Source organism: Chelonia mydas, chromosome 4 (assembly GCF_015237465.2).
Source record: "Chelonia mydas isolate rCheMyd1 chromosome 4, rCheMyd1.pri.v2, whole genome shotgun sequence".
Taxonomy (NCBI): Eukaryota; Metazoa; Chordata; order Testudines; family Cheloniidae; genus Chelonia; species Chelonia mydas.
The window spans coordinates 9,510,035-9,534,906 of NC_057852.1; the positions used below are offsets into that span (position 1 = coordinate 9,510,035).

At 43.7% G+C, this 24,872-nt stretch overlaps 1 protein-coding gene across 14 annotated transcripts in view; it reads right to left on the minus strand.

Annotated features, from left to right (window-relative positions):
- Positions 1–24,872, minus strand: part of EPHA5 (EPH receptor A5) — a 378,282-nt gene that overhangs the window by 185,433 nt on the left and 167,977 nt on the right. For 10 of the 14 annotated variants that reach the window (XM_043545438.1, XM_037896579.2, XM_037896580.2 and 7 more), the window contains exons 4-5: positions 19,898–20,053; positions 10,364–10,699 (exon numbers count right to left, since the gene is read on the minus strand). The exons of 2 other annotated variants lie outside the window; for them this stretch is intronic. In XM_043545438.1, coding sequence (XP_043401373.1) covers positions 10,364–10,699; positions 19,898–20,053 — 492 coding nt within the window. The remainder of the gene's footprint in view (positions 1–10,363; positions 10,700–19,897; positions 20,054–24,872) is intronic. 2 more of the 14 variants (XM_037896586.2, XM_037896587.2) reach the window with 1 other exon arrangement.

Here is a 24,872-nt window from a genome sequence, read left to right on the forward strand (position 1 = left end):
AAGGATTGAACTCACAACCCTGGGTTTAGCAGGCCAATGCTCAAACCACTGAGCTATGCCTCTCCCCTACTGCCTTCATCACCGTTTCAAACATGTTTCCCCGTGTAGTATAATTTTCACAGGGCTGCAGCCCTCACATGGTGTCTACCCACTCCAAGCACACACAGGTTTTGACATAAGATTATAACAAGATGTACATTGTAGATGCCCCCTTGCCAACCTGTGCTGGGTTGGTTTTCAGAGCCAAGAACATCCTAACAACTAAGGATAAACATGCTGCAACTCCCTCTTTCTCCAGCCACGTTGCCCAGTCTGTTGGAGTTGGGATCGAGGATCAGGACTCTTGCCAGCAGCCCAGTTGATAGTACATCTCATATTTTTGCAGACACAGAGAGACACAGTGCTCAGCAGTGACCTGACCAGGCTTCCAGATTGGTTGTGGCAGCTGCCGGATCCCTCAGCTAATGTGGCTACTTGGCTTTCATCCATATCTGCTAGGACACCACTTTCGTCACTATCCTGGCTTTGAAGGGGCAGAAACAAATCACAGAAAATCAGATTCTCCTGTATCTTGGGGTGACCCTGTTCTCCTCCTTTAAGCAGCCAGAGCCAGTACTGGGGTGCCAAGAAGCCCACGGTCTCAGGCCCCTCTGATATGGGGTTACTAGAAACATAAAAGAGAAACTCTGCTTTTGTTAAGTACAAAAAGCATCCAGATCTTTTTCTTGAAAAAACAGCTCTGAAAACGCTAAGTGATGAAGGCTGAACAGTTGGATTCAGAGCGGCATCCACTTCTGCAGCAGGAGGCTGGTGGGGACCTACCAATCCACCACCCATATGCATTTTCCCCCCATAAGGAAGTACTTGTGATTAGCCTGACCTCAAGTGCAGCTTGGTGCTGTAAAGCTCAAGACTAGCATGGGCTTTGGAACAGCTGACCGAATTCCAGAATGTGCTTTGCAAGTGTTCAAACCGGCATGCCCACTGCCTGTCATTAACAATGGTGGAGGAATGTAGCCATTAATATCAATAAAGTACATTTAACCCTTTCAGCATCTCTTGTCACTGCAAAGCCACGTCATGTTACAACATGACTTTGAAAAGTCATTTCTTGATGTCTGCCATGACCTTGCAGGTGAATCTTGCCCACATGCTCAGGGTTCAGCTGATCGCCGTATTTGGGGTTGGGAAGGAATTTTCCTCCAGGGCAGACTGGAAGAGGCCCTGGGGGTTTTTCGCCTTCCTCTGCAGTGTGGGGCATGGGTCACTTGCTGGAGGATTCTCTGCACCTTGAAGTCTTTAAAACATGATTTGAGGACTTCAATAGCTCAGACATAGGTGAAAGGTTTATTGCAGGTGAGACTCGGTGGCATGCATTGTGCAGGAGGTCAGACTAGATGACCATAATGATCCCTTCTGACGTTAATATCTATGAGTCTATGAGGAGAGCCAGTTATGTTAACATTGCATCCAGCTGGTTGTGGTTAAATCCTGATCCACTACAGTGTGACCATGACAAGCTGGCACATTTCTAAGAAGAATTTTCTTCTGCCAGGGAAAGGAGACGATCAGAAGACTCCATGAAGCCCACTAGAGATCTCACCAAGCAAATCTACTTTACCTGAAAGTGCTTAGATTCTGTGTTTTATGGAAGCTATAGAGAATATTTATACAGACAGGCATTCCTCCTTTATAATGCCCTGCACCTTCCCATAGTATCGATAGAAGACGTACAGTATTTACAATGCAGTCTCCAAAAGGTTAAAAACCATGGAGACATACAGCCAGTGTCACAGATAAGAGTGGGGCGGGGGGGTAAACTGTAGGATTAATTTATATAATAATGAGAATTTCTCCATCTTCAAAGATATTTATCACTTAACTCTGGATAACACTTAAAAAAAAAAAGCAGAAAACATTCATTTACTTTAATTGGGAAGTGATAACAACTACAATGCCATGCCAGATAGATAGAACCTTTCATTTGAGTCATACCCATTAGCCCAACACAATTCATTGTTTGAATAGGTAACTAAGCAGCAGTTTTCAATATGTGTTAAATCCTCCGGCTTTCTAGACATGAAGAGTAAATAAGCTCTCTATTTCTTTCTTACACATAAGGGAAATCAAAAACAAATAAGGCTGAAACATGGGGAGCATAGGATTTCTAGTCTTCCATGACGATTCTGACCTTTTCCATGTTCTGACCAAAAAGACATTCCATCCTGTATGCCTTATACTTTATGTTAGCAAACTAATCAGTCTGAAGTAGGATTGTTACACAGTGGACAATCAGAACAACAATTAAAATCAGATGTCACAGGTCAATCTAAGCTGCCACCAACACAAGCAGGAATTTTCCCATTTTTCCTTTTTTCGGTCAGTAACATCTTGAATAGTGGTCATTACCAGTGGATAAACTGATTGTACTGGTATTAAAACTTCCCACACAAAACAAGGACTTTTCATGACAACAAAAACAGCTTAGAAATTTGTAACAATCCACCTGTGATCAATGCAAGCATGATTTTAAGCCATTTTAGTTGATCCCTGTCAATATGTGTATGCACATACGTACAGTGGGCATGCTTTTCACCCGGTACGTATGTCAAATCCTGTGAGCTGCCTGGAGTCCTGATCATACATATCCCAAATGATAGGTCTCTGAATAAGAATTCAGGGCAATAGCTCTGTTTGTGCAAAGATCAGAGGAGGCAGAAGACCTCGGGAGACTGAGATATCAGGATTAATAGTTACTGTGCTATTTAGTCATAAAGCTTGGTGAAGAACTCAAAATAATTTCACCCAATATTTGCTTGGGCAGCAAAATGAATTAATTACAGCAGTGCTCACAACCCCTTTTCAGGTTTGCGTTCTGTGAATATTCTAGCAAGCCAGTTTCCTGGCAGGAATGTGCACCAAAGCAGGGATCAACACAGACTATTTTTGGAAAGCGAATTTTGAACTTGCAAACATGAGTATTCACACTGAAATCTGATGCCGTGAGTTATATGTGTTCCATCAGGGAACAAAGACAGTATAACCTAGTTGACCAGTCATCACTCAAAAAGGACCTAATATTCCCAGACCTTATTCATCAGAGTCCTTACTCCCACCATTAGTTAAACTGATTTCAGTGGGGCTGCTCGGTTGAGTAACAGCTTACAGGGTCAGGCCCCAGCACAGCTGAATTTTATATATAGAAGAGTTTCAGAATAGCAGCAGTGTTAGTCTGTATTCGCAAAAAGAACAGGAGTATTTGTGGCACCTTAGAGACTAACCAATTTATTTGAGCATAAGCTTTCATGAGTTACAGCTGCAGGCTGTAGTGATGAAGTGAGCTATAGCTCATGAAAGCTTATGCTCAAATAAATTGGTTAGTCTCTAAGGTGCCACAAGTACTCCTGTTCTTTTTGCGATACATAGAAGACTGGTAACTAACTGCTCGTGGTCCATCTACAGGCCAGGAATGCACCGTGGGGACAATTTGCCAAAGCATTTCACAGAATGAATATTCATGAGACAATCATAAGCTGCCCACAGACCACTGGTGAATAAGGAAGAGGCTAAATTCCGCAAATAGTAATTTGCTCTGAATTCTTCCGTAAGTTGTACCCTATAATCAAGTGCAGCGCCCCTTCCGGTGCCCTGGCTGACTGAGGGGCAGGTAGCTGCACAGCATCTGTGGACAGGGAGATCATGCTGGGTACAGCTTTTACAGCTATGCCCGCTGTAGAACAAACTTTGGCCAGCCCGGAGTTGGTGCATTGGTGGAGAGAGGGCGCAAAAACTATCCTCCTGCTCTTGGACCCAGAGCCTCACTGGGAGCGGAATCACTGCTTCCAGGCTGAAAGAGGGGAAGGCAGAAATGAAGAGAGGATGGGACGGGAATATGAGTGAGAAGCAGCCTGTGGAAAGTATGGCAGGGCAACCTCTCTAGGGCAAGCGACTCCCCAGAGCCATCCAGAGGAATTCTATCTGAGTTGGCCCGGCCTGCCCAAGAGCCCAAGAGACAAATACTCTCCTGCACATCTGGGGGTGTGTAGGATACACTCAGGGCCTTAGCACTGCATGGTGGCTGGCCCTTTCGTGGACCTGCCAGGAGAACAAGGAAACTTCTCATCTTGTGCAGCTTGTATAACAAGCAGCCACAACAGCTCAGGGGAGCACAGGTGCTGTTCCTCTAAGGGGGGGGTGTCAGACACCTCAGTGGGGAAAGGAAAAGCAGACTGTGGCCCCACTCCCTTCCCAACCTGCCCAGCGAGCAAGCTGGTGACGGGCAGCCTGCAGCCTGTGCGACAGGGAGTTTGGGGGAAGACCACACATCATCCCTGAGGCACAAACAAACCCCAAACGCTCACTGGGGTGGTGTCCCTCTGCAGGGCAGTGCTCGTCAGGCACATTTCGGCTTTTAGAGCATTGTAGCAACTGTCCGATTGCCATAGTAAACAATCAGGGCGAGCAAGGACAGTCCGGTTCAAAGTGAGTTAAAAGGTTCTGATTTCTCTGAATTGTTGCAAAGGGATTCTCATACACCAGTCCAGTCAGGTTAGTTTTTCTAGTTGCAATGTTCCTATCTTTAAATATCCCTCTGGAACAGGGCCAGCCACCTCCCAAGCACCATGTCATGGCGAGTGGTGCCTCTCCAGTGCCTGCTACCATTTCCTCCCAGGGCCCCTGAATACCTCACAGTCCACAGGTAACCACCACATTCCCCTCCTGGGGTCCCATTTATTGAGTCTTTATGTACTGACCCTCCAGCCCCAACCCCAGCTCAGTCACTCTCCCGCTTCAGATAAGGAGCCCCCAGCCCTTTTCCCAGAGCTAGGTCCCAGCTCAAAGTCTTTCCGGCTTTACCTGGCTGGAGCTCCGCCTTCCTCAGCCCCTCTGGTTTCCAGGCCCCAAATCCTTGGGTCTCCAGCAGGAGCAAGGCCCAGGACTCCCAGGCTCTACCTGGCTGAAGCTTCCTCCACAGTTTGGTTCTGACTTCCAAGCCCAAAGCCTTCTTTCAGGCGGGGTCTCTAGCAGAAGCCTTCACTCACAGAAGCTCTTCGGTGTCACAGCTCCCTTGGTCTCAGGGTCTTCCCTGCAGGAACCTTTCACACTCTTTAGCCTCTCCACCATTTCCTGAGCCCCCCTCTTCCCCCAATCATAGCCTTCTGCTGCTCTTTATGGGACAATCCCCCTGATCTCTCCCAGATATAGCTCATTCTGTAATCAGGGTTAGCTAGCTCCAGCCCCTATGGGCAAGCCATGCTGACACACCCCTCCCAACAGAAAATCCCACAACATGAGTAAAAACACACAGGCTCCATACTAGTTTGGTTCTCACTAAAAACACTGAATACTCAAAGTAGATTGTAGATCTTTTCTGCACAACTCCTGCCTGACCTAGATACATGATGCATAATATGTCCATGCAACCTTAAATCAGACGCTTGGGCAAATGCGTTATGACACCACCTTTAACCACATGACCACAAGTAGTTTCCTCCCCAGCCCCACCCTGGACCCCTGCTTCATCCAAGGAATAGATCTGAGCTATGCAGTGAACAAGACTGTTCTTTGAAGGACAGGGGGTCAACAACGTGTCCGTACATGGACACGAGTGTCCGTGGTAAAAATTTTAAGGTCCGTGGCAATTTTTCAAAAAATTGAACGACAAACCCCCCTCCCACAATGTCCATCACTAAGTACGGTCATTTTATCAAGTGTCCGTCGCGCAATATGGTGGTGCCAACCCCTGCTGAAGGACCTGATCTCATCCACTCTAGAAGGCATAGACAGGATGAAGTAGGGCAATGAAAAGTCTGGGTCTAAGGTGTTTCAATACTAACTTTGGGCGCAGTTTGCTTTTTAAAGATTATTCTCCTCCACCCCTCGGACCCTGCGTGTTCCCTTTGAAGGGTTAGTGTCCTCTGCCACCTCCTTCCCCCGACATTCCTTCTTCCTCTGCTGCCTGCCCCAGGAGCAGGGAATAGGGAGTCAGTGGGTGCTCAGCACTTTGGAAAACCAGGCTTTGTAACAGGACTCTAAAAAGGGATTTAGGAACCTAATTTTAGGCTCCTATTTTTTAATATCTTGAACCGATGCTGTTCAACGTATTCATGAGTGATCTGGAAAAGGGAGTGAACAGTGAGGTGGCAAAGTGTGCAGATGATGCAAAATTAGTCAATATAGTCAAGTCCAAAGCTGACTGTGAGGAGTTATAGGAGGATCTCACAAAACTGGGTGCTTGAGTAATAAAATGGCGGGTGAAATTCAATGCTGATAAGTGCAAAGTGATGCACACTGGAAAAAATAAGTCCAACTACACATATATAATGGTGGATTTTAAATTAGCCGTTACCACTCAATAAAGAGATCTTGGAGTCATTATGGGTAGTTCTCTGAAAACTTCAGCTGAATGCAGAGCAGCAGGCAAAAAGGCGAACCGAATGTTAAGAACTATTAGGAAAGGGATAGAAAATAAGTCAGAAAATATCATAATGCCACTATATAAATCCATCGTACACTCACACCTTGAATACTGTCTCCAGTTCTTGTCACCCCCTCTCAAAAAGGATATAGGAGAACTGGAAAAGGTTCAAAGAAAGGCAACAAAGATGATCAAGGGCATGGAATGGCTTCCATATGAGGAGAGACTAAAAAGATTAGAACTGTTCAGCTTAGAAAAGAGATGCTAAAGGAGGGATATGATAGAGGTCTATAAAATTATGAAGGGTGTGGAAAGAGTGAATGGAGAAGTGTTATTTATCCTTTCCCACCCTTAATAGGCAACAGGTTTAATACAAACAAGAGGAAGTACTTCTTCACCCCACGCACAATTAACCTGGGAAACTTACTGCCATTGGATGTTATGATGGCCAAAAATATAACAGGGTTCAAAAAAGAACTAGATAAGTTTATGCAGAATAGCTCCATCAATTACTATTAGCTAAGATGATCAGAGATGCAACCTCATGCTCTGGGTGACCCTAAACCTCTGATCACTCCAACGGCCCTGCTCTGTACACTCCCCTTGAAGCTCTGGTACTGGCCACTGTCAGAGACAGAACAGTGGGCTAGATGGACCAGTGGGCTGACCCAGTACAGCAGTTCTTATAAACAGTTTAATGAAAGCAAGATCCTTCATTATCCTCCTCCTAGAGAGTCCAATGACATTGTGTTTGTGACAGTGTTTTTAATACTGATAGACAGTCATAAATTAATCATTTAATCACTCAACTTCTTCAGCAGAAAATCATTATTGGATTCCATACGCTGATCAGCCACAGTTAGCTAATCAATTTCATCTTCCAGCTTACTGTAATATTTTTTTCATCTTGCACACAGAACTAGCTATTTTTCTTGCTGTACTATCAAATCTAATTTTGAATTGAGACGGTTCACACATGTCTTGCAGTCAGAAAGGAAAATTACATCAGTCTGAAAATGCTAGACTGGCTACTGGTGCCGGTTTAAAAAAAAAAAAGGAAAAGAAAAGAGAGAGAGAGAGAAATTACTTAAGAAACAAACACATTTTTCAGGAAACAATCCCTACAGGAACCCAAAACCAGATACACTGATTGTTGCCAAAGGTTTCATATATAAAAAACATCTGGTGTGGCCAATATCCTGCTGTTTGTGCATTTTTCAAAGTTCTGAAATTAGCAAGGTCTTGGGATTGACAAAGAAAAAAACCAGGCATTCCATCTGCGATGCTGCTTAGTAAGTATCTATCAACATGACATGCCATTTTTAATTTCCATGGGCCAGTATTTCTTATAGCAACGGTTCTTTTCTCCTCCAGTTCAGTCCTTATGCCAACCCGGTAGGAGTCTGATTCTCTAACCCACTCCACAAGTTTTATGCAAGCATAGTTCCATACTGGCATGCAATGGGTGTCATGGAATGGAGAATTAGGCCCTTGATCTCTGACTGTGTCCATTGTGATGAGGAGCCCAATCATGCCACCTTAAGGTGAGTAATTCCCACTTGTAAAATCTCCCCCTCTAGCTCTAACTCCCAGTGCAAAGGATCCTCTAACCTTTGTCATCTAGTGGTATCTAAAGCAGCAAGGAGCAACCTAAACTTCCAAGCTCTTTCAGGGGAATGTCTGATATATAGATCCAGCAACTTTTAGCTCATGCAAATAGACCTTGCTCATCTTCTGAATAAGGAGTGAAGATTGAACCATAAATAGTGCATTCTCCTGGCTCTATTATTCAATTTGGACAGGGCTGTAGGATGTCTATCTGGATGCGTAATGGATTGTGCAAACATGACATACTGAATCAAACAGAGGAAGCATAAAGATGTCGCTTCAAGTCTGCGCAATGAAATAAACACATTGGGCCCAATTCACCATTGTGTTACTCCAGTTCTACTACAGTGTGATTCCACTGATTGCAATGCAGTTATGTTGGCGTAAGTCCAGAATATCACACTGGTGAATCAGGGCTATAACGTCCATTATTTTTTGACATGAGCTGCACTTATCATCCAAAACCCACAGGGTAAGTTTTCCCCACAAAAGATCTGGTAATAACTGTACAGTGGGTACGTTCTTATCTCAGTGCACAGAGAGTCAGCTATGCATATAAATCCTAATACAACTATTGGGAGATTTGGGCATAACTCACAAGGTGGAAGTGTTTCCTTACAGAAAGTGGTGATCGTACATATCTGATCTTCTCACCTACCGTTACTTTATTGAGCTTTATGTGCCTTTAGCTCAGCACATCAGGGAAATATCCACTGCTGTTTATGAAATGCTAACATCAACCCAATAACCTGTTTTGTCCAAGAAGAGAACTGCTGGCAGCAGCCTTCATGATGGGGACAATGGTAAACTTCATTAAGGGCCATGACACTTGTTTATTTGAATTAAACAGGTGGTTTTGCAGGTGTCAGGCTGACATCTGCCAGTGCTACTCTTGAAGGCTTCCTGCCACGTCAATCAGCACTGAGCAGTAACCCAATAGTGCTTTTATTTCCTCTCCTCGAGATACATTCGTATGGTTTGCCTGACACATCAGCAATCCAAATTAATTACCGGGGCACGGACTTGATTCGTTACAACACATCAATGCCCTCTCGGGTGGCTGCTGAACCTACTAACATGTACCTGTGCTGTTCGAATGAAATTCAGTCCTGCTCAGCCTAGCATCCTTCTGTTTTGCAGCCAGGACTCTGAAATCTGTTTGTCGCTCGGTAGCTTGTGCCAGATTTCTCCGTTAAGAGCATTTCCTTTAGAAGGAGCAGGAAAGGCTGGCTTGGGAACCCGGCAGCAGAGCAGTGCACTGTATTTGCGAGAGCTCTGAGTTTAGATCTTAAAGATGGGCCCATGCTCCCAAATGCCACTAGCCAGCTGTGCTTGAGGAGCAGGGTCCTAAGCCTTTGCAGGAAGGAGCACCTCATGTTCCTGGGAGGTGCAGGAAGCCGACAGCATGGGTTCCACGCTCAGCCCTCCAATAAGGAAGGCCATTTGCAATACAGCACCATTAACGGAGGGAGAGTTAAGAGAGGCAGAACACGATAGGGCCTTTGAGGGCTCTGAGAACAGTGCCTACCAGCGCGTGTGAGAGGCAGAGAAGGGTACACATAGTGCTGCATCCCGTGTAGAGGGCAGGACCATGGCTCCCGCTGCCTTGTCCCCTGGGCGTGTCTGTGCTCCCTGAGTGCAAACTGTGTAAATCGGCTTGGGCTTTACATGGGCTGTGCAAGGTGGGTCAGGCTCCTTGTTCCCTCTGCACCCTGCCTCTGCTGAGAGCCTAGTCCAGGGTAAGGGGGAAAAATTCCCCACTATCTTCATTTGCACGATGCAAAACTGAAATGAGACAATGAGCAATGACATCCCTGAGCTGAGCCAGCAACACCTCCCCATCCCGAATCCGTTCATTTTTTCACTGCGACGCTAAAGGGACACTGGGACAGCCTCTCTTTTCATTTCCACTCCAGCTGCCACTCCAAGATCAATTAGCCATTTGCTAAACCAGTCAGGCCATTTAAACTGCACGACACCTGAAATCTAAAGGATCTCGCTAGGATGTCCTTCTGCCAATAAGAGAGACAACTATGTTGCTCTTGTTTTAGTGCGGGAAGACATGGAAACGTTAAGCTATGAAAGATTCTGCATGTTTAATTAAAAACAAAAAACCGACCAAAATGCACCCTGCTGAGAGGGAACATTCCTGCTGTTCCAAGGCTGCAGTAATTATACTGTGAAATGGGGGTCAGAGGGGGGACAACAACCGCCTGCATAGGAAAGGATTCAAGGCCCAGTCTTGCTACTTCCACTTATTTCAATGGGAGTTCTACCCCACAGAATGGCCAGGGCCTCCCACCCCAGAACCTTAGCCCCTTTTGAAGTTCCACTTACCTGCCTGATTTGTGGTTACATTTACAGACACATATTGCCGTGCTGCAGGGCTCTGGTCGGACACTCCGTTCACTGCCTCAATTTCAAAGGTATAGTTTGTATGAGCAAGCAGGTCCACCATCATGACAGAGGTGTTTTTCAGGCCGATTTGCTGGGGGAGGTACCTGACATGACTGCCACACGCCTCACACAGCCCCGAGTGGGAGCTGCACTTCTTGCATGCAATATAATAAGACACATCTTTCCTTCCACCAGTGTCAGCCGGGGGAATCCATTCCAGGAAGACACTAGTCTCGTTAACATTTGAGATGGCATTCCGAGGAGCTGAGGGGGGTCCTGGTTTGTAAAGTAAAGTGAGAAAAACACAGGGTGAAAATAGCATTCGCGTCCATCCTGCTCTGTGCTACTCTCTAGGCTGAAAAGAGGGGCTGCACTGCTCACCTACCATGGAGCGCACAGAGCCAGTGCACCGCAGCAGCTGAAGGACTGGCAGGGCAATGGGGGGTCACTCTTAGCTCTCCCTCCTCGCTTCAAAGTGTGCGTGTTGGGACCCACCCACCTATCTGATCCAGGAAGACAGGGAGGAGTATCCTACCAAGTGTGTTCCCTCGGATGTGCGGCTAGCCCCGGCCAGCCAAGAGCGCAAGGGAGCAGGCATTAAGGCTGAAATCCTGGCCCCACTGAAGTCAATGAGGGTTTTGCCATTGATTTCAGTGGGATCAAGGTTTCACCCTAAAGATACATCTGCACGGCAGCTGGGAGCTGTAATTCCCAGCTCGGGAGAGACAGACATGCTAGCTCTGCTTGATGAGCGTGCTAAATATAGCAGTGTGGTGGCGACAGTACGGGAAGTGGCTCAGACTAGCTGCCTGAATGCAGACCGCGGACAGGCTTGTACTTGGGCGGCTAGTCCATTCCGCTGTCCGCGCCTCCATGTCCACATGGCTGATTTTGGTGCACTAGCTCAACCAAAGCCAGCACATGTACGTCAAGCCGAGCTGTGAAGAACACGTCCAGCTGCAGTGTAGACATACCCTTTGCAGCTTTAACGCCAGATCCTGAAGAGCAACACATACCGAAGAAATATCCTCCACAGATTATAAGTGATATTACTGCATCCACGTACTAAACTGCAGCCTTTTTCTCCGCCTCTTCAAAGCATGTCATGTTAAGATGTTTGAATGGCTACTCTCCAGTTTCTTATTTTGCCGAGTATCCACACTTAGGATGTCTGCCCAGCCCGGGTAAGGGTGTTCAAGGGTTAAAAGGTGCTGATGCAGCTTTTCCGCAGCTCCCATAAGAATGGTACTTCTTTGCCATGGGCCAAATTAGACATTCAAGCCAAGATTTTCAAAAGTGACTAATGACTCTGGATGCCTCCATTTTGGGGTGTCCGGCTTGAGACACCCTCAGAGGTGCTGATCGGTAGAAAGCGCTGGGCATGTGACCTCTGAAAATCAGACCCCTTTCAGGGGGCTCAAGTGGGACATCTGAAAATTGAGGCTACTCTGAAACCCAAATCCCTAGTTACTTATGAAAATCTTGGGTACACTCACTTCACTGGGAACTCCCAGTGAAGTCAATGGGATTGTCACACATGGGCTAAGGGCAACACGTGAGTCTCAGGAAAAAGAGCCCCTTTCTGGCCAGATTATAACAATCGCAAGATCATATTTTCTTTTTCAGATCCTATTCATCAATCTGAGTTGTCAACGGATAATGATTTTGGAGGAAAAAAACAGCCAAACTGTGTTTTAGGAAATATTTTTGTATAAATTCGCCTTGGAGACTGAGGACAAAATTCTCTTCTGATGTGATGTGAAAGGATAATTTTGTACAGAAGGATGGCAGTAGTATACAACATGCTGGTGATCCTAACAACGGATCTGCACTTTGTACCTTGACTGCATTGTGATGCAGGAGGAAGAAAGGGACACTTATTAAAGAGTTTTGCTGGTTTTGAGTCATGGTGTTACTGGGATTTTCTAAAGTCTACGGGAGTTAGGCACCTAACTCCAATTCAGTCTGAATGGAAACTGGCTGCAGAATTCCTGTAGGTGCTAAAATCCATGAATACCTCCTTGAAAGCCAGCTCCAATGTGCTTCCTCCCCTCCCCAGAAAGTGCCTGCACATTTATTTAACTGCATTTCCTGGTTCTGTGTGATTCTAGTCATATGGCTGTAATTAACCTATTGAAATACTTAAAATAGGCAATTTTGTGAAATTGCAATTATTTTTTAAACCTTAAACTTTTTCCCTAGCTACTTTTTCCTATTTTCTTTTTTATACCTGTAAAATTGATAAAACTCATTGTGAAACCTTGTAGCAATTTGCAGCATGTGCGCCATGTCAACTGACGCTGCTCTGATTCTCCTAGGAGACGACGTTTTAGCCAATCCTAAGAGAAACCTGCCGTCACAGGGGAAAAAAAATCAACCCTGGATGTAAAATTAAAACAAAAAGAATGAACTAGAATGGCTTAGGAAAGTGCAACTCAGCTTTATTCGGAGTTATATATTAAATTCTTTATATTAAATATATTAAAATCACATTTTTAAAACTAACTGCCTTAACTGCACACACAGGCAGGTGGTTGAGCATCTAAGCACCTATTTGTGCATGCAACTGTGGGAGCCATTGATAAAAATTTGTCTTTGGGTGTCTGCTCTCAGAGTCCAAAGAGGTGGAGTTGAAGAGGCCAGTAAGAACTGAATCATGAACCATGGATGCACACATAGCTTTAAGCACGTGCGTGGTCCCATTTAAGTCAATGGCATGCTTAAAATATGCTCAAGCCTTTGCAGGACAGAAGCGTAAGGAACGAATTGAAGCATATGTGCAACTCCAACTGTAGCCAAAGGGAGCTTTTCATGCATATGAACGACAGACGTTCTAATGACAACTACTGCAAATTATTCAAACTGGAAAACAAAAATTAAACCGAGGCAAAGAAGGAACTCACACAAACTGTGGGAACTGGCAGTGAGGGCTCCCCAAAAAGTATCCGAGAATCTTTACGGATTCCACACTCTCACAAACCACCCTACAGGCATCCAGCCCAATTTAGCCAATGGCACCATAGCACATGAATAGTTAGAATAACTTTCAGCCCTGTCATATCGATACAACGGAAGCTAAAGAAATGCAGGCCTGGAGTTGTGCTGAGTTATATGCATTGCACACAAGTACTTTTGACCAGTTAAACTGACCAGTTTTTCTTTCCACTATGTGATGCACTCTTTACAGATACTAGTAAACTAAGGGGGAGTGTGGGGTGGGGGAGGGGGAAGTCAAGCACAAGAAACACTCATTGGACAATGTGTCTTTAACAGTAGATAAATTATTACTTTACTAAAGTTGCCAGAGGTTTTTACTCGCTCTGTACAGAAGAGTCAGCTGCTCTTCTCGAAGGCTTAAAACCTTCAATTTCAATAGCAATGCTTTGAAGTCAGTGGCACTCCATAACCCATAAAATTAGCATTCTCAAAGGGGCTCCATGAATGGTCTTTAGTAGTTTGGAGAAACCTAACAAGTACTATTTGAAGAATTTTGAAACTGTGCTCCACTAAAACTTTGAAAAAAGTCACAGTGGTGAGAACAAACTGCTATTTTATTTTCCAAGGATCAGGGAACCTGATATCTGCTCAGAAGGTACATTTTTATTTTTGACCTCTCTTTGTCAAGGACAAAGAAGTTAGTTTACTGAAATAATCATAATAAAAAGATAGCTAATTTGTATATTAAGCAGATACTGATTTACCCACCCCAGATCATGATTTACTGACTCAGAAGGTAACTGGCAGAAGACAAAGTCCATATTTTCCTTCATGGACAATAAATCTGAAATATTAAATCAATGTGTGTGTTTTTTAAATATTGTCCTCTGATACTTATGCACAACTCACATTAAAGGGAATTGAGATTTTTTTTCCTGAGGGCAAAATATTATCTGTAATGTTCTCATCAGAAACTTCTGTTGTATATTACATTTTATACCGTTTGAAAACTTCTCCACTCTGGCCATAAATTTCAAAAGTGTATCCATTTTTTTAAAAAAATTATTTCCTTTTAAATTCGATGTCCCAAAGAGGAAAGAAAACTATCATTTTATTTTTAAAAGCTATTTATCTTCTGGGAAGTGAATAATAATTTTCACAAAATTATCTTAGAAAAAGATACGGAGTCTGACTGAGAAAATTGCTCCAAAATGTAACAGGGCATCATCAATTTTAAAATCACATTTAAAAAAAATATTACCTACTGTTACCAATTCCAGTTCTAAGAAACGAGAACGTAAAGAAATTAAAGAACAAAACATCTTTCTCAATCTTTTTTTTCTTGTTCTTTTGAGCATTTGACAGCCCTTCCTATACGGTCAGTTTCTGTTTCACTTTTATGGTGAGTTAATCAGTTTCCCCTGTTTGTGTGGGTCTTTCACATAGCAACATGGAACTGACAAGCATTTTGAAAAAAGTCAGGAAAACATAATTATTAAACCATAAATATTGGCAGGGGGACTTGGCAATGTAATACTTAAACTAATTTTAAGACACCCTTTTACTAGATTTCAAGTATATGAAATTTCTTAGTGCAGAGCGCTGGACTAGATGACCTCTCGAGATCTCTTCCAGCCCTACATTTTGATGATTCTGTTAACTTCTGAAGAAGTAAATAACAGAAACTTAGTGGCTCTAACAAATGACTCTTGTCAATCAATGATGATGCAGGATTTTTTTCCCTGTATGCAACTGTGGAGCGGTCATTGAGTTTCACCAGAGAGGACCAGGATGTGTTGCAGCAGGGAACTTAATAAAAAGGTGGGAACTTCCAGGTGCCAGAGTTCTCTCACTGCTGTTTAAGGCATGGCTCTTTGTATCTATGTCCTCACACTACGGTAACACAGAGCAGTGAGCCACAAGTTGGTGTGTTTTGGTAGGGGGGTTGTTGCAGATGTTGTAACTTTCATCTGCCCAAGAAATACCCCAAAACCCTATTAATGAACATCCTGGAATGCCTTATTCTGCTAGCAGAATGGGACCTATTTAACATATGTACTATTCCACTATACAGCTGGGATTGTCACAGACACCCAAGGGAATTAGCCATTCACCAGCCACTGAATTGCAGTGGAGGCTGGGCAGCTAATATGCCTGAAGCCCCTTTGCAAACTGGCCTACGTGTATAACTAACTTTTTATCTATGTTTGGAATGTCTTTATTTTAAAAGATAATTTTCCTCCCCTCCCGACAACACCAGGACTTCACTAGCTGGACTCTTCTTCCACCTGTCTATGACCTTTACGCAGCATTGCCGATCACAAACTGTGTGAGGCTCCCCCTTCCCTCCCTGGAGTCGCACTGCCCTTTCAAGAGAGCAGCACGTTTCAAGTCACCTTCCACTGTGAAAACCAAATGGAGAGACGTTCAGTGCTCCCAGGTTAGGCCCTGATCCTCGGGCTGTTCTGCGTGAGCCATCCCTTTCAGTGCCTGGAGCCCCCTGGAGGCAAAGCGGCTCATCGGCATGCAACAGCTGACAGGATCGGGGCCAAAACGGAGGGCAAATTGGAAGTAGCCAGAAAGGGCAGCAGGGTTCATTGGGAGGAGCAGGTGGGAAGCTGTCACTCTTTGTGACCCCACCCTGGGCCCTTACTTATTCCCCCTTCTCCCCACAGCCCCTAGTACCTCTCTCCCGAGGAGCTTCTGTCAATTAGTCCAGGTTAGCTTAGAACCTGCACTAGGTACTGCTGCCCTATCCTGCTTTCTGCAGCGAGGGTGCTAGTCAAATAACCACGATGATACGGTATGTATCAGTAGGATGTTGATTGGTGCACAGCTGTTTTAGGGACATCATGACATCTGGCCTTCTACAACTGAAAACAGTCCCTAGTAGAAGGAGAGGAGAAGCTCCTTCTTTACCTTATCCCAGCTTTCTTTATTTTCTGTCTTCCTTCTCTGAGGGTCACTTCTGCCTGTTCCCATCCATAGAAGCTCAGTTACTTTTTCAGTTCCTTTCAACTCCCGTTTTACTATAAAATCCTATCTGGAATTTGCACAGTTCCCAGTGAAGACCCTGATCCTGCAAAGATATATGCACATTCCTAACCATATCCACTGTGGTAAGCTGACTTCAGTGGGACTTCTGACAGTGTGAGCTTATGCATGTGTGTAAGTGTAAGTCTTTGTAGGACCAGGGTCTAAGTATTTAAAAGAGGAAGTGGACAAGATGCAGCAACAGGTCTACAAGCTGCAGATGAAAGGGTAGCTTCATACTTTGTGGGGAAAAGAGCGATTTAAAACTATTATTTGCCCTCTCCCTCTCCTCTGTCTCCAGCTCACAACATACCAACCTGATTGTTATTTCTCTCCCAATAATATTTGCCCCCCCCAGCCCCCATCCAGTGACCATCATGGACATATGGTTTTTTTCTTTGTGGTAGCTCTGGACAGTCAGTAGCTCCCGCCCACATCACTATCCTGAAGTACCTAGGAGTGCTAGACATCTCATTATTTCCCTGGTTGCCCAAGCTGACTATTGGGACACAGAATAACTTGTGACACTAAGTGGCACTCATATATATTGTGTCTATCTAGATGTATAGCTAAAAAACTATATTTTACAAGTTTCAGAGTGGCAACCGTGTTAGTCTGTATCCGCAAAAAGGAGTACTTGTGGCACCTTAGAGACTAACAAATTTATTTGAGCATAAGCTTTCGTGAGCTACAGCTCACTTCATTGGATGCATGCAGTGGAAAATACAGTGGGGAGATTTTATATAGACAGAGAACATGAAACAATGGGTGTTACCACACACACTGTAACAAGAGTGATCAGGTAAGGTGAGCTATTACCAGCAGGAAGCTGGGGGGGAACCTTTTGTAGCGATAATCAAGGTGGGCCATTTCCAGCAGTTGACAAGAACGTGTGAGGAACAGTTTGGGGCGGGGGGGGGGGAGAATAAACATGGGGAAATAGTTTTACTTTGTGTAATGACACATCCACTCCCAGTTTTTATTCAAACCTAATTTAATGGTGTCCAGTGTGCAAATTAATTCCAATTCAGCAGTCTCTCGTTGGAGTCTGTTTTTGAAGTTTTTTTGTTGAAGAATTGTGACTTTTAGGTCTGTAATCGAGTGACCAGAGAGATTGAAGTGTTCTCCGACTGGTTTTTGAATGTTATAATTCTTCATGTCTGATTTGTGTCCATTTATTCTTTTACGTAGAGACTGTCCGGTTTGGCCAATGTACATGGCAGAGGGGCATTGCTGACACATGATGGCATATCTCACATTGGTAGATGTGCAGGTGAACGAGTCTCTGATAATGTGGCTGATGTGATTAGGCCCGGTGATGGTGTCCCCTGAATAGATATGTGGACACAGTTGGCAATGGGCTTTGTTGCAAGGACAGGTTCCTGGGTTAGTGGTTCTGTTGTGTGGTGTGTGGCTGTTGGTGAGTATTTGCTTCAGGTTGGGGGGCTGTCTGTAAGCAAGGACTGGCCTGTCTCCCAAGATCTGTGAGAGTGATGGGTCGTCCTTCAGGATAGGTTGTAGATCCTTGATGATGCGCTGGAGAGGTTTTAGTTGGGGGCTGAAGGTGACGGTTAGTGGCGTTCTGTTATTTTTCTTGTTGGGCCTGTCCTGCAGTAGGTAACTTCTGGGTACTCTTCTGGCTCTGTCAATCTGTTTCTTCACTTCAGCAGGTAGGTACTGTACTTGTAAGAACGCTTGATAGAGATTTTGTAGGTGTTTGTCTCTGTCTGAGGGGTTGGAGCAAATGCGGTTGTATCGTAGAGCTTGGCTGTAGACAATGGATTGTGTGGTGTGGTCTGGATGAAAGCTGGAGGCATGTAGGTAAGTATAGCAGTCAGTAGGTTTCCGGTATAGGGTGGTGTTTATGTGACCATCACTTATTAGCACTATAGTGTCCAGGAAGTGGCTCTCTTGTGTGGATTGGTCCAGGCTGAGGTTGGTGGTGGGATGAAAATTGTTGAAATCATGGTGGAATTCCTCAAGGGCTTCTCTTCCATGGGTCCAGATGATGACCACTTCCTGGACACTACAGTGCTAATAAGCAATGGTCACATAAACACCACCCTATAACGGAAACTCTACGATACAACCGCTCTACGTACAAGCTCTATGATACAACCGCATTTGCTCCAACCCCTCAGACAGAGACAAACACCTACAAGATCTCTATCAAGCATTCTCACAACTACAATACCCACCTGCTGAAGTGAAGAAACAGATTGACAGAGCCAGAAGAGTACCCAGAAGTTACCTACTACAGGACAGGCCCAACAAAGAAAATAACAGAACGCCACTAGCTGTCACTTTCAGCCCCCAACTAAAACCTCTCCAGCGCAACATCAAGGATCTACAACCTATCCTGAAGGACAAACCATCACTCTACAGATCTTGGGAGACAGGCCAGTCCTTGCTTACAGACAGCCCCCCAACCTGAAGCAAATACTCACCAGCAACCACACACCACACAACAAAAACACTAACCCAGGAACCTATCCTAGCAACAAAGCCCGTTGCCAACTGTGTCCACATATCTATTCAGGGCACACCATCATAGGGCCTAATCACATCAGCCACATTATCAGAGGCTTGTTCACCTGCACATCTACCAATGTGATATATGCCATCATGTGTCAGCAATGCCCCTCTGCCATGTACATTGGCCAAACCGGACAGTTCCTATGTAAAAGAATAAATGGACACAAATCAGACGTGAAGAATGATACCATTCAAAAACCAGTCGGAGAACTCTTCAATCTCTCTGGTCACTCGATTACAGACCTAAAAGTCACAATTCTTCAACAAAAAAAACTTCAGAAACAGACTCCAACGAGAGACTGCTGAATTGGAATTAATTTGCACATTGGACACCATTAAATTAGGCTTGAATAAAGACTGGGAGTGGATGTGTCATTACACAAAGTAAAACTATGTCCCCATGTTTATTCCCCCCGCCCCACTCCAACTGTTCCTCACACGTTCTTGTCAACTGCTGGAAATGGCCCACCTGGATTATCACCACAAAAGGGTTTTTTTCTCTCCTGCTGGTAATAGCTCACCTTACCTGATCACTCTCGTTACAGTGTGTATGGTAACACCCATTGTTTCATGTTCTCTGTCTATATAAAATCTCCCCACTGTATTTTCCACTGCATGCATCCAATGAAGTGAGCTGTAGCTCACAAAAGCTTATGCCCAAATAAATTTGTTAGTCTTGAAAGTGCCACAAGTCCTCCTTTTATATTTTACAACACACACACAGACGCACACCAGCAGCGTGCAATTCTAGACGCTGCACATCCAGTTCCACATGCTCAACTCTCAAGTACAGTGGTGTAAATCAGGAGTAATTTAGATGAAGCCAGTGGATTACAGCAGTGTAAAACTAGCACAAGCCAGGTCAGGATCAGGCCCAAAGCCTGTAAAAACACCTTCTTTTTTGTCATTGTGCCCATTCTCTGTGCGTAACAGCGCAAACGGATTAAAAGATACACAGTGCGTGCTTACTTGTACAGGCCATTGTAGGTGGGTCCGACTCCCTTCTGAAATAGTGTTCTTCACACAGACAGGAGGTGGATGCTTCCTCGCGTGTGTAGCTGTGAGGGGGACACTTACTGCAGGATGGGCTCTGGGGAGAGGCCTTGAAGAATCCAGGTCTGCAGACTGTAAGAGAGGAACCGGAGACTAAATTCTTCCAGCAAATATTCATCCCGTCCCATTTCTTTTTAACACAGCTCTTTAGAGGACCTCTTCACTGCAGCGGGGAGGTGGGATTCCCGGCTCAGATAGACGTTCATGAGTAGCTCTGCTCAAGCCAGCATGCTAAAAACAGCAATGTCACCGTGGCTGCAGATGGGACTGAACTTGGGCAGGTAGCCCGAGCCACGGCCCACACTGCCTTGGCCACGCTGCTATTTTTAGCATGTCAGCTTGAGCAGAACTAGTGCCCGTATGGCTCCTCTAGCTGGAAATTACCCCCGCTGCAGTGTAGACATAGCCTTAGTGAAAGAGACAACAACAAACAATCATGAGCTATTTGCTCGTGAATTATTTAAAACACACAAGAGGGAGATGGGAGATTTTCATGCTAATATGTGGTACATGTTTAAAATATTTGTGCAGAAGAGAATGAGACCATTTTGGCCATTGATTTCTCTTGCAGCTGCCTTTGTCAGATATTTATTTTCCTTGCTGAATGTATCAGACGTAACAGATCTTCTGGCTTCTATCTCTGGTTTGGAAAACATCAAAGTATTGCTTTCTCACTCACTCTTAGACACAGCTTAGGAGAGCGGTAAAATATGTTTTGTGGTTTTCGTTTAAGATGTCCCATGCCCAGAAATCAATGTCTCAGCAAATAAAATAACCATGCCGTCCTGGAGAGGAGGTGATATCTGTACAGACAGCTTTAAGACATTCTAATAAGACTATTTCCCTAGGGTTTCTTCCAGAAAACCTGTGAAGAATTTTGAACTGCTCCCTATAAGACAGCTATCTGTGGGTACCCCCTGAACCAGACATGCCCACTGTATAATACATTCCCTCTAGCTGTAATGTATCTGTATGATGGGCCTTACAGACTGAAAGCTATTATTTTTGTTCTCTTTTTTCCCATATACCGGACGAGGTTGGGTTGGGGGATTCTTTTCCTCCCTTTGGTACTTTGAAGTGCATACATTAATTGTGTCTGATTTCAAGGAACTGTCAGCACAGGCTCAAAGTTCATTGGTTGCTCTTCCTGCAAGGTGCTGAGCATCCTCGACTTGCAGGATCAGATCCTTGGCGATTAAGGGCTAGATTTTCGAAAGAGCTCAGTTTACAGCAGTGCCTATTGAGCTCAGTGGGAAAGGCTGGGTCCTCCGCCTTTTTTAGAAATCTGGCCAGTCCACATAAGTGTAACTTGGAGCTATTGGTGCTGAGCCCTTTGGAAAAATCAGATCATTTTTCTGCACTCATTCACCTCATTTTCACACTCAACCATGATAAATGTATGTACGGTTTTGCACGTGTCTCTGGCCTTTAAAAGAAAACAAACTAGCTCTTTAATTGCTGGATCTACAATCACCAGTACAAGGAAAATTAAAGTTCAGATAGATCCTCTTGGGAAGTTGATTTCCTGCCATTTCTGAAATCGAAAATAGACACACACATCCAGTTTGCCAGCTCCAAAATGCTGTTACTTTTCTGATTCCTTGAGAATCACTGTAAAATAATTATGACCATCCTGTTACTAATGATACACAGGCACTCCGACATACTTACAGAAGGTACATGGAAATTAAAAAGACTTTCAATCTGCCATTCAAAGTTCTTGCATAGCAAATATTGTGCGAAGAAAATGAGCTGATATCCAGAGTATTGGCAACTATTAAAATCTTCACTACCACCACAACAACATGATGTACAACTACAGAATCAGTTTTTAAGATCTACTGCATGGATCTGAGATCAAAATTTTGCCATCATGTTGGATGAAGTGTGGATTTTTTTTTTTAAATGGGTCAGGGTAAATTATGCAGTTAGCCAATTTCTAGTCTCTGCACATATGAAAGATTTCATTCTCTCATCACACCTCCTGTATATTGCTTCTTCTGATTGGACACTGTAGCACGACACCTTAAGAAGTTATTATGACAACAGGGTGATGCAAAAGCTACTCTGATTTCAGTTCTCCCTCCGCCCCCCGATAGGGAAAGGCACTCTAGATTAAAACAACAGCTCCTGCGAATGTGGCTGCAATTCAGAAACAAACAAGAAACATGGCAGTGTGTCAAGAGTGCATAGAAACCCTCCATGGTCTATACACCATGAGTGATTGACAGTTCTTGCTTCTGGAGAGGAGGAGACAGAGTGAGTACAATGATTACAAGGTGGACAAGACAAGAGAGAGACCAACCATCAAACAGTGACCTTAGACATGGTCACCTTAGCAGCGGCAGTAGTTCTTAACCTTCTTTACACTTCGAAAAGGGATTGGTGCATACATTTAGGTAATGTTATATATTTAAGACAACGGGAAAGTGTTTAAGGGCAGTCATTATACTTGGTCCATGATATTGACAAGAAATTTTAGCTTTTCAAAAAGGCTAACGGGTAACCTTTGTAGCTTTCTATTGTATTTAATGTGAATTTTGTAACGTGGTATTACACCGTCACGGGTTCGACTTTGGTGGCTATAGTTTCAAGCTTAAGAGAGTGAAAGTCACCTCTGCTACTTGTTTTAGATGTAGAGTCTTTAGGGACACATAAGGACCAAGGGTAGCGACCACACAGACATTCACAAGTCCAAGGTCTAGTCTGTTCTACAAGTTTTATTAAAGTTACAATTAAAGTTATGATTACCCAAGCATATAGAAATTCTATACAGACCTATGCACAAGTTAGAAATATAGCGCTACTCACATCCTTAACAATAGTGTTAGGGTCTGATGGGTCTCTCACGGATTGATCATCAGTAGAGGGATGGTTCCTGCTGGAGTTTCCCATAGGGAGCTCAATTTTCCTAGTCTAGGCACCCCCTTTTTTATAATGTGATTCTGACTATACGTCATTAGCATTTCTGCACATAGCGCACTCTGTGGTTAGGGCATGTGTTAGAAAAATGTGATTACCAGGTATCTTGTAAGTAAAATATTACTTTTACTGTTAATTTTTTGCAATATCACCCATTAGTTCATCTTTTCCTGTAATCTTAGGGCATCGAGTTATTCTTTGGTCACTTACTTATGTCAGCGTTCCTTAACTCTATGGCTTACGTATGGCTAAGCTAAAATCTTACAAGCCTCAGCCTACAGGTCTTGCGTTTCAGCCCTACTTTCTTAGATACCTAATACATGATTATTCCCTCTACATACTGATCAATCTTGCACTTTTATAATCCTATAATTTAACTCTATTTAGCATACAGTGATTATATATGACATAACATGTTAGTTAGTTAAAACATCACACAATAAATGAACAATAAACTAAAATCATTGGCTACACCTTTAAATTTAAAATGAAAATGTAAGGGCCCAATATCCAAAAGAGCTCAGCACCAAGCTATTTCCACTCAGGCACCTAAATAAGCTGGGGCTAAATTGCATTTAAAATCTGCCCCCAGTTGTGGGTGCTGAGAACTTTTGAAAATCTGGCCATAACTATCCCTATAAATAACAAAAATGCATCGCCCGACAGCACGCTCAGATTTGAATTTATTCTGGAGGGTTGTTCATAAACTACTCAAGAACTGGCATGGTTTATGGCACCATCCCCCGCTCCATGCCTGAAATTCAGGCCTTTTATTTAATTCATATCTACCTCTAAGTTTTGCCTTATCTCTAATGATGCATTGTGTTACAATAGAATATCTGCAGAGATTTGGGGGAAAAAAATACACCCTAATCCCAATTTATACTTCAAAGTTAAGCCAAATTCACATGCATACGCAGACAACAGAGAAGATGAAATGAAAGCAAAAAATGCACATCATCTAACAAGGACAACTGATGTCTAGAGTTACAATATGTAATTAGCCTTCAAAAAGGTCTTGAATTTATCTCATTATGTCTCATCAAGAAAGACAGAAAATCATTATGGCACAAGAGTTTACTGCGGTCCTATTTGCTGTAAAGCAGCACATGCAAGATAAGTCAGCTTTCTTTGATAGATTTTCAACAAGGCACCATTTGCCGATGACAGTGTGATATATAGCTCGGCTTGAATTGAATGTTTTGTTTTCATGAACAAACACAATGCTAACAAACATGCCCTGATGCTTGCATCCCAGGATATCCACATAATATTTTAATAACAGACATTAAATGAAAATAAAAGTTGTATCCTTTTTCACAGCAACCGGAATGTCCACTCAGGCTGTATGACACCCTTCTGTGGAACAAAGTGCCTGTTGTAAGTTAATGCTGCACTTGGCAACCTTAACATGTGTCAAGGTTCCTTCCCCACTCTGAACTCTAGGGTACAGATGTGGGGACCTGCATGAAAGACCCCCTAAGTTTATTCTTACCAGCTTAGGTTAAAAACTTCCCCAACGTACAAATTTTGCCTTGTCCTTGAACCGTATGCTGCCACCACCACGAGTTTTAAACAAAGACCAGGGAAAGAGCCCACTTGGAGACATCTTCCCCCGAAATATCCCCCCAAGCCCTAAACCCCCTTTCCTGGGGAAAGCTTGATAAAAATCCTCACCAATTTGCATAGGTGAACACAGACCCAAACCCTTGGATCTTAAGAACAATGAATAATCAATCAGGTTCTTAAAAGAAGAATTTTAATTAAAGAAAAGGTAAAAGAATCATCACCTCTGTAAAATCAGGATGGTAAATATCTTACAGGGTGATCAGATTCAAAACACAGAGAATCCCTCTAGGCAAAACCTTCAGTTACAAAAAGACACAAAAACAGGAATATACATTCCATTCAGCACAGCTATTTTACCAGCCATTAATCAAAAGAAATCTAACGCATTTCTAGCTAGATT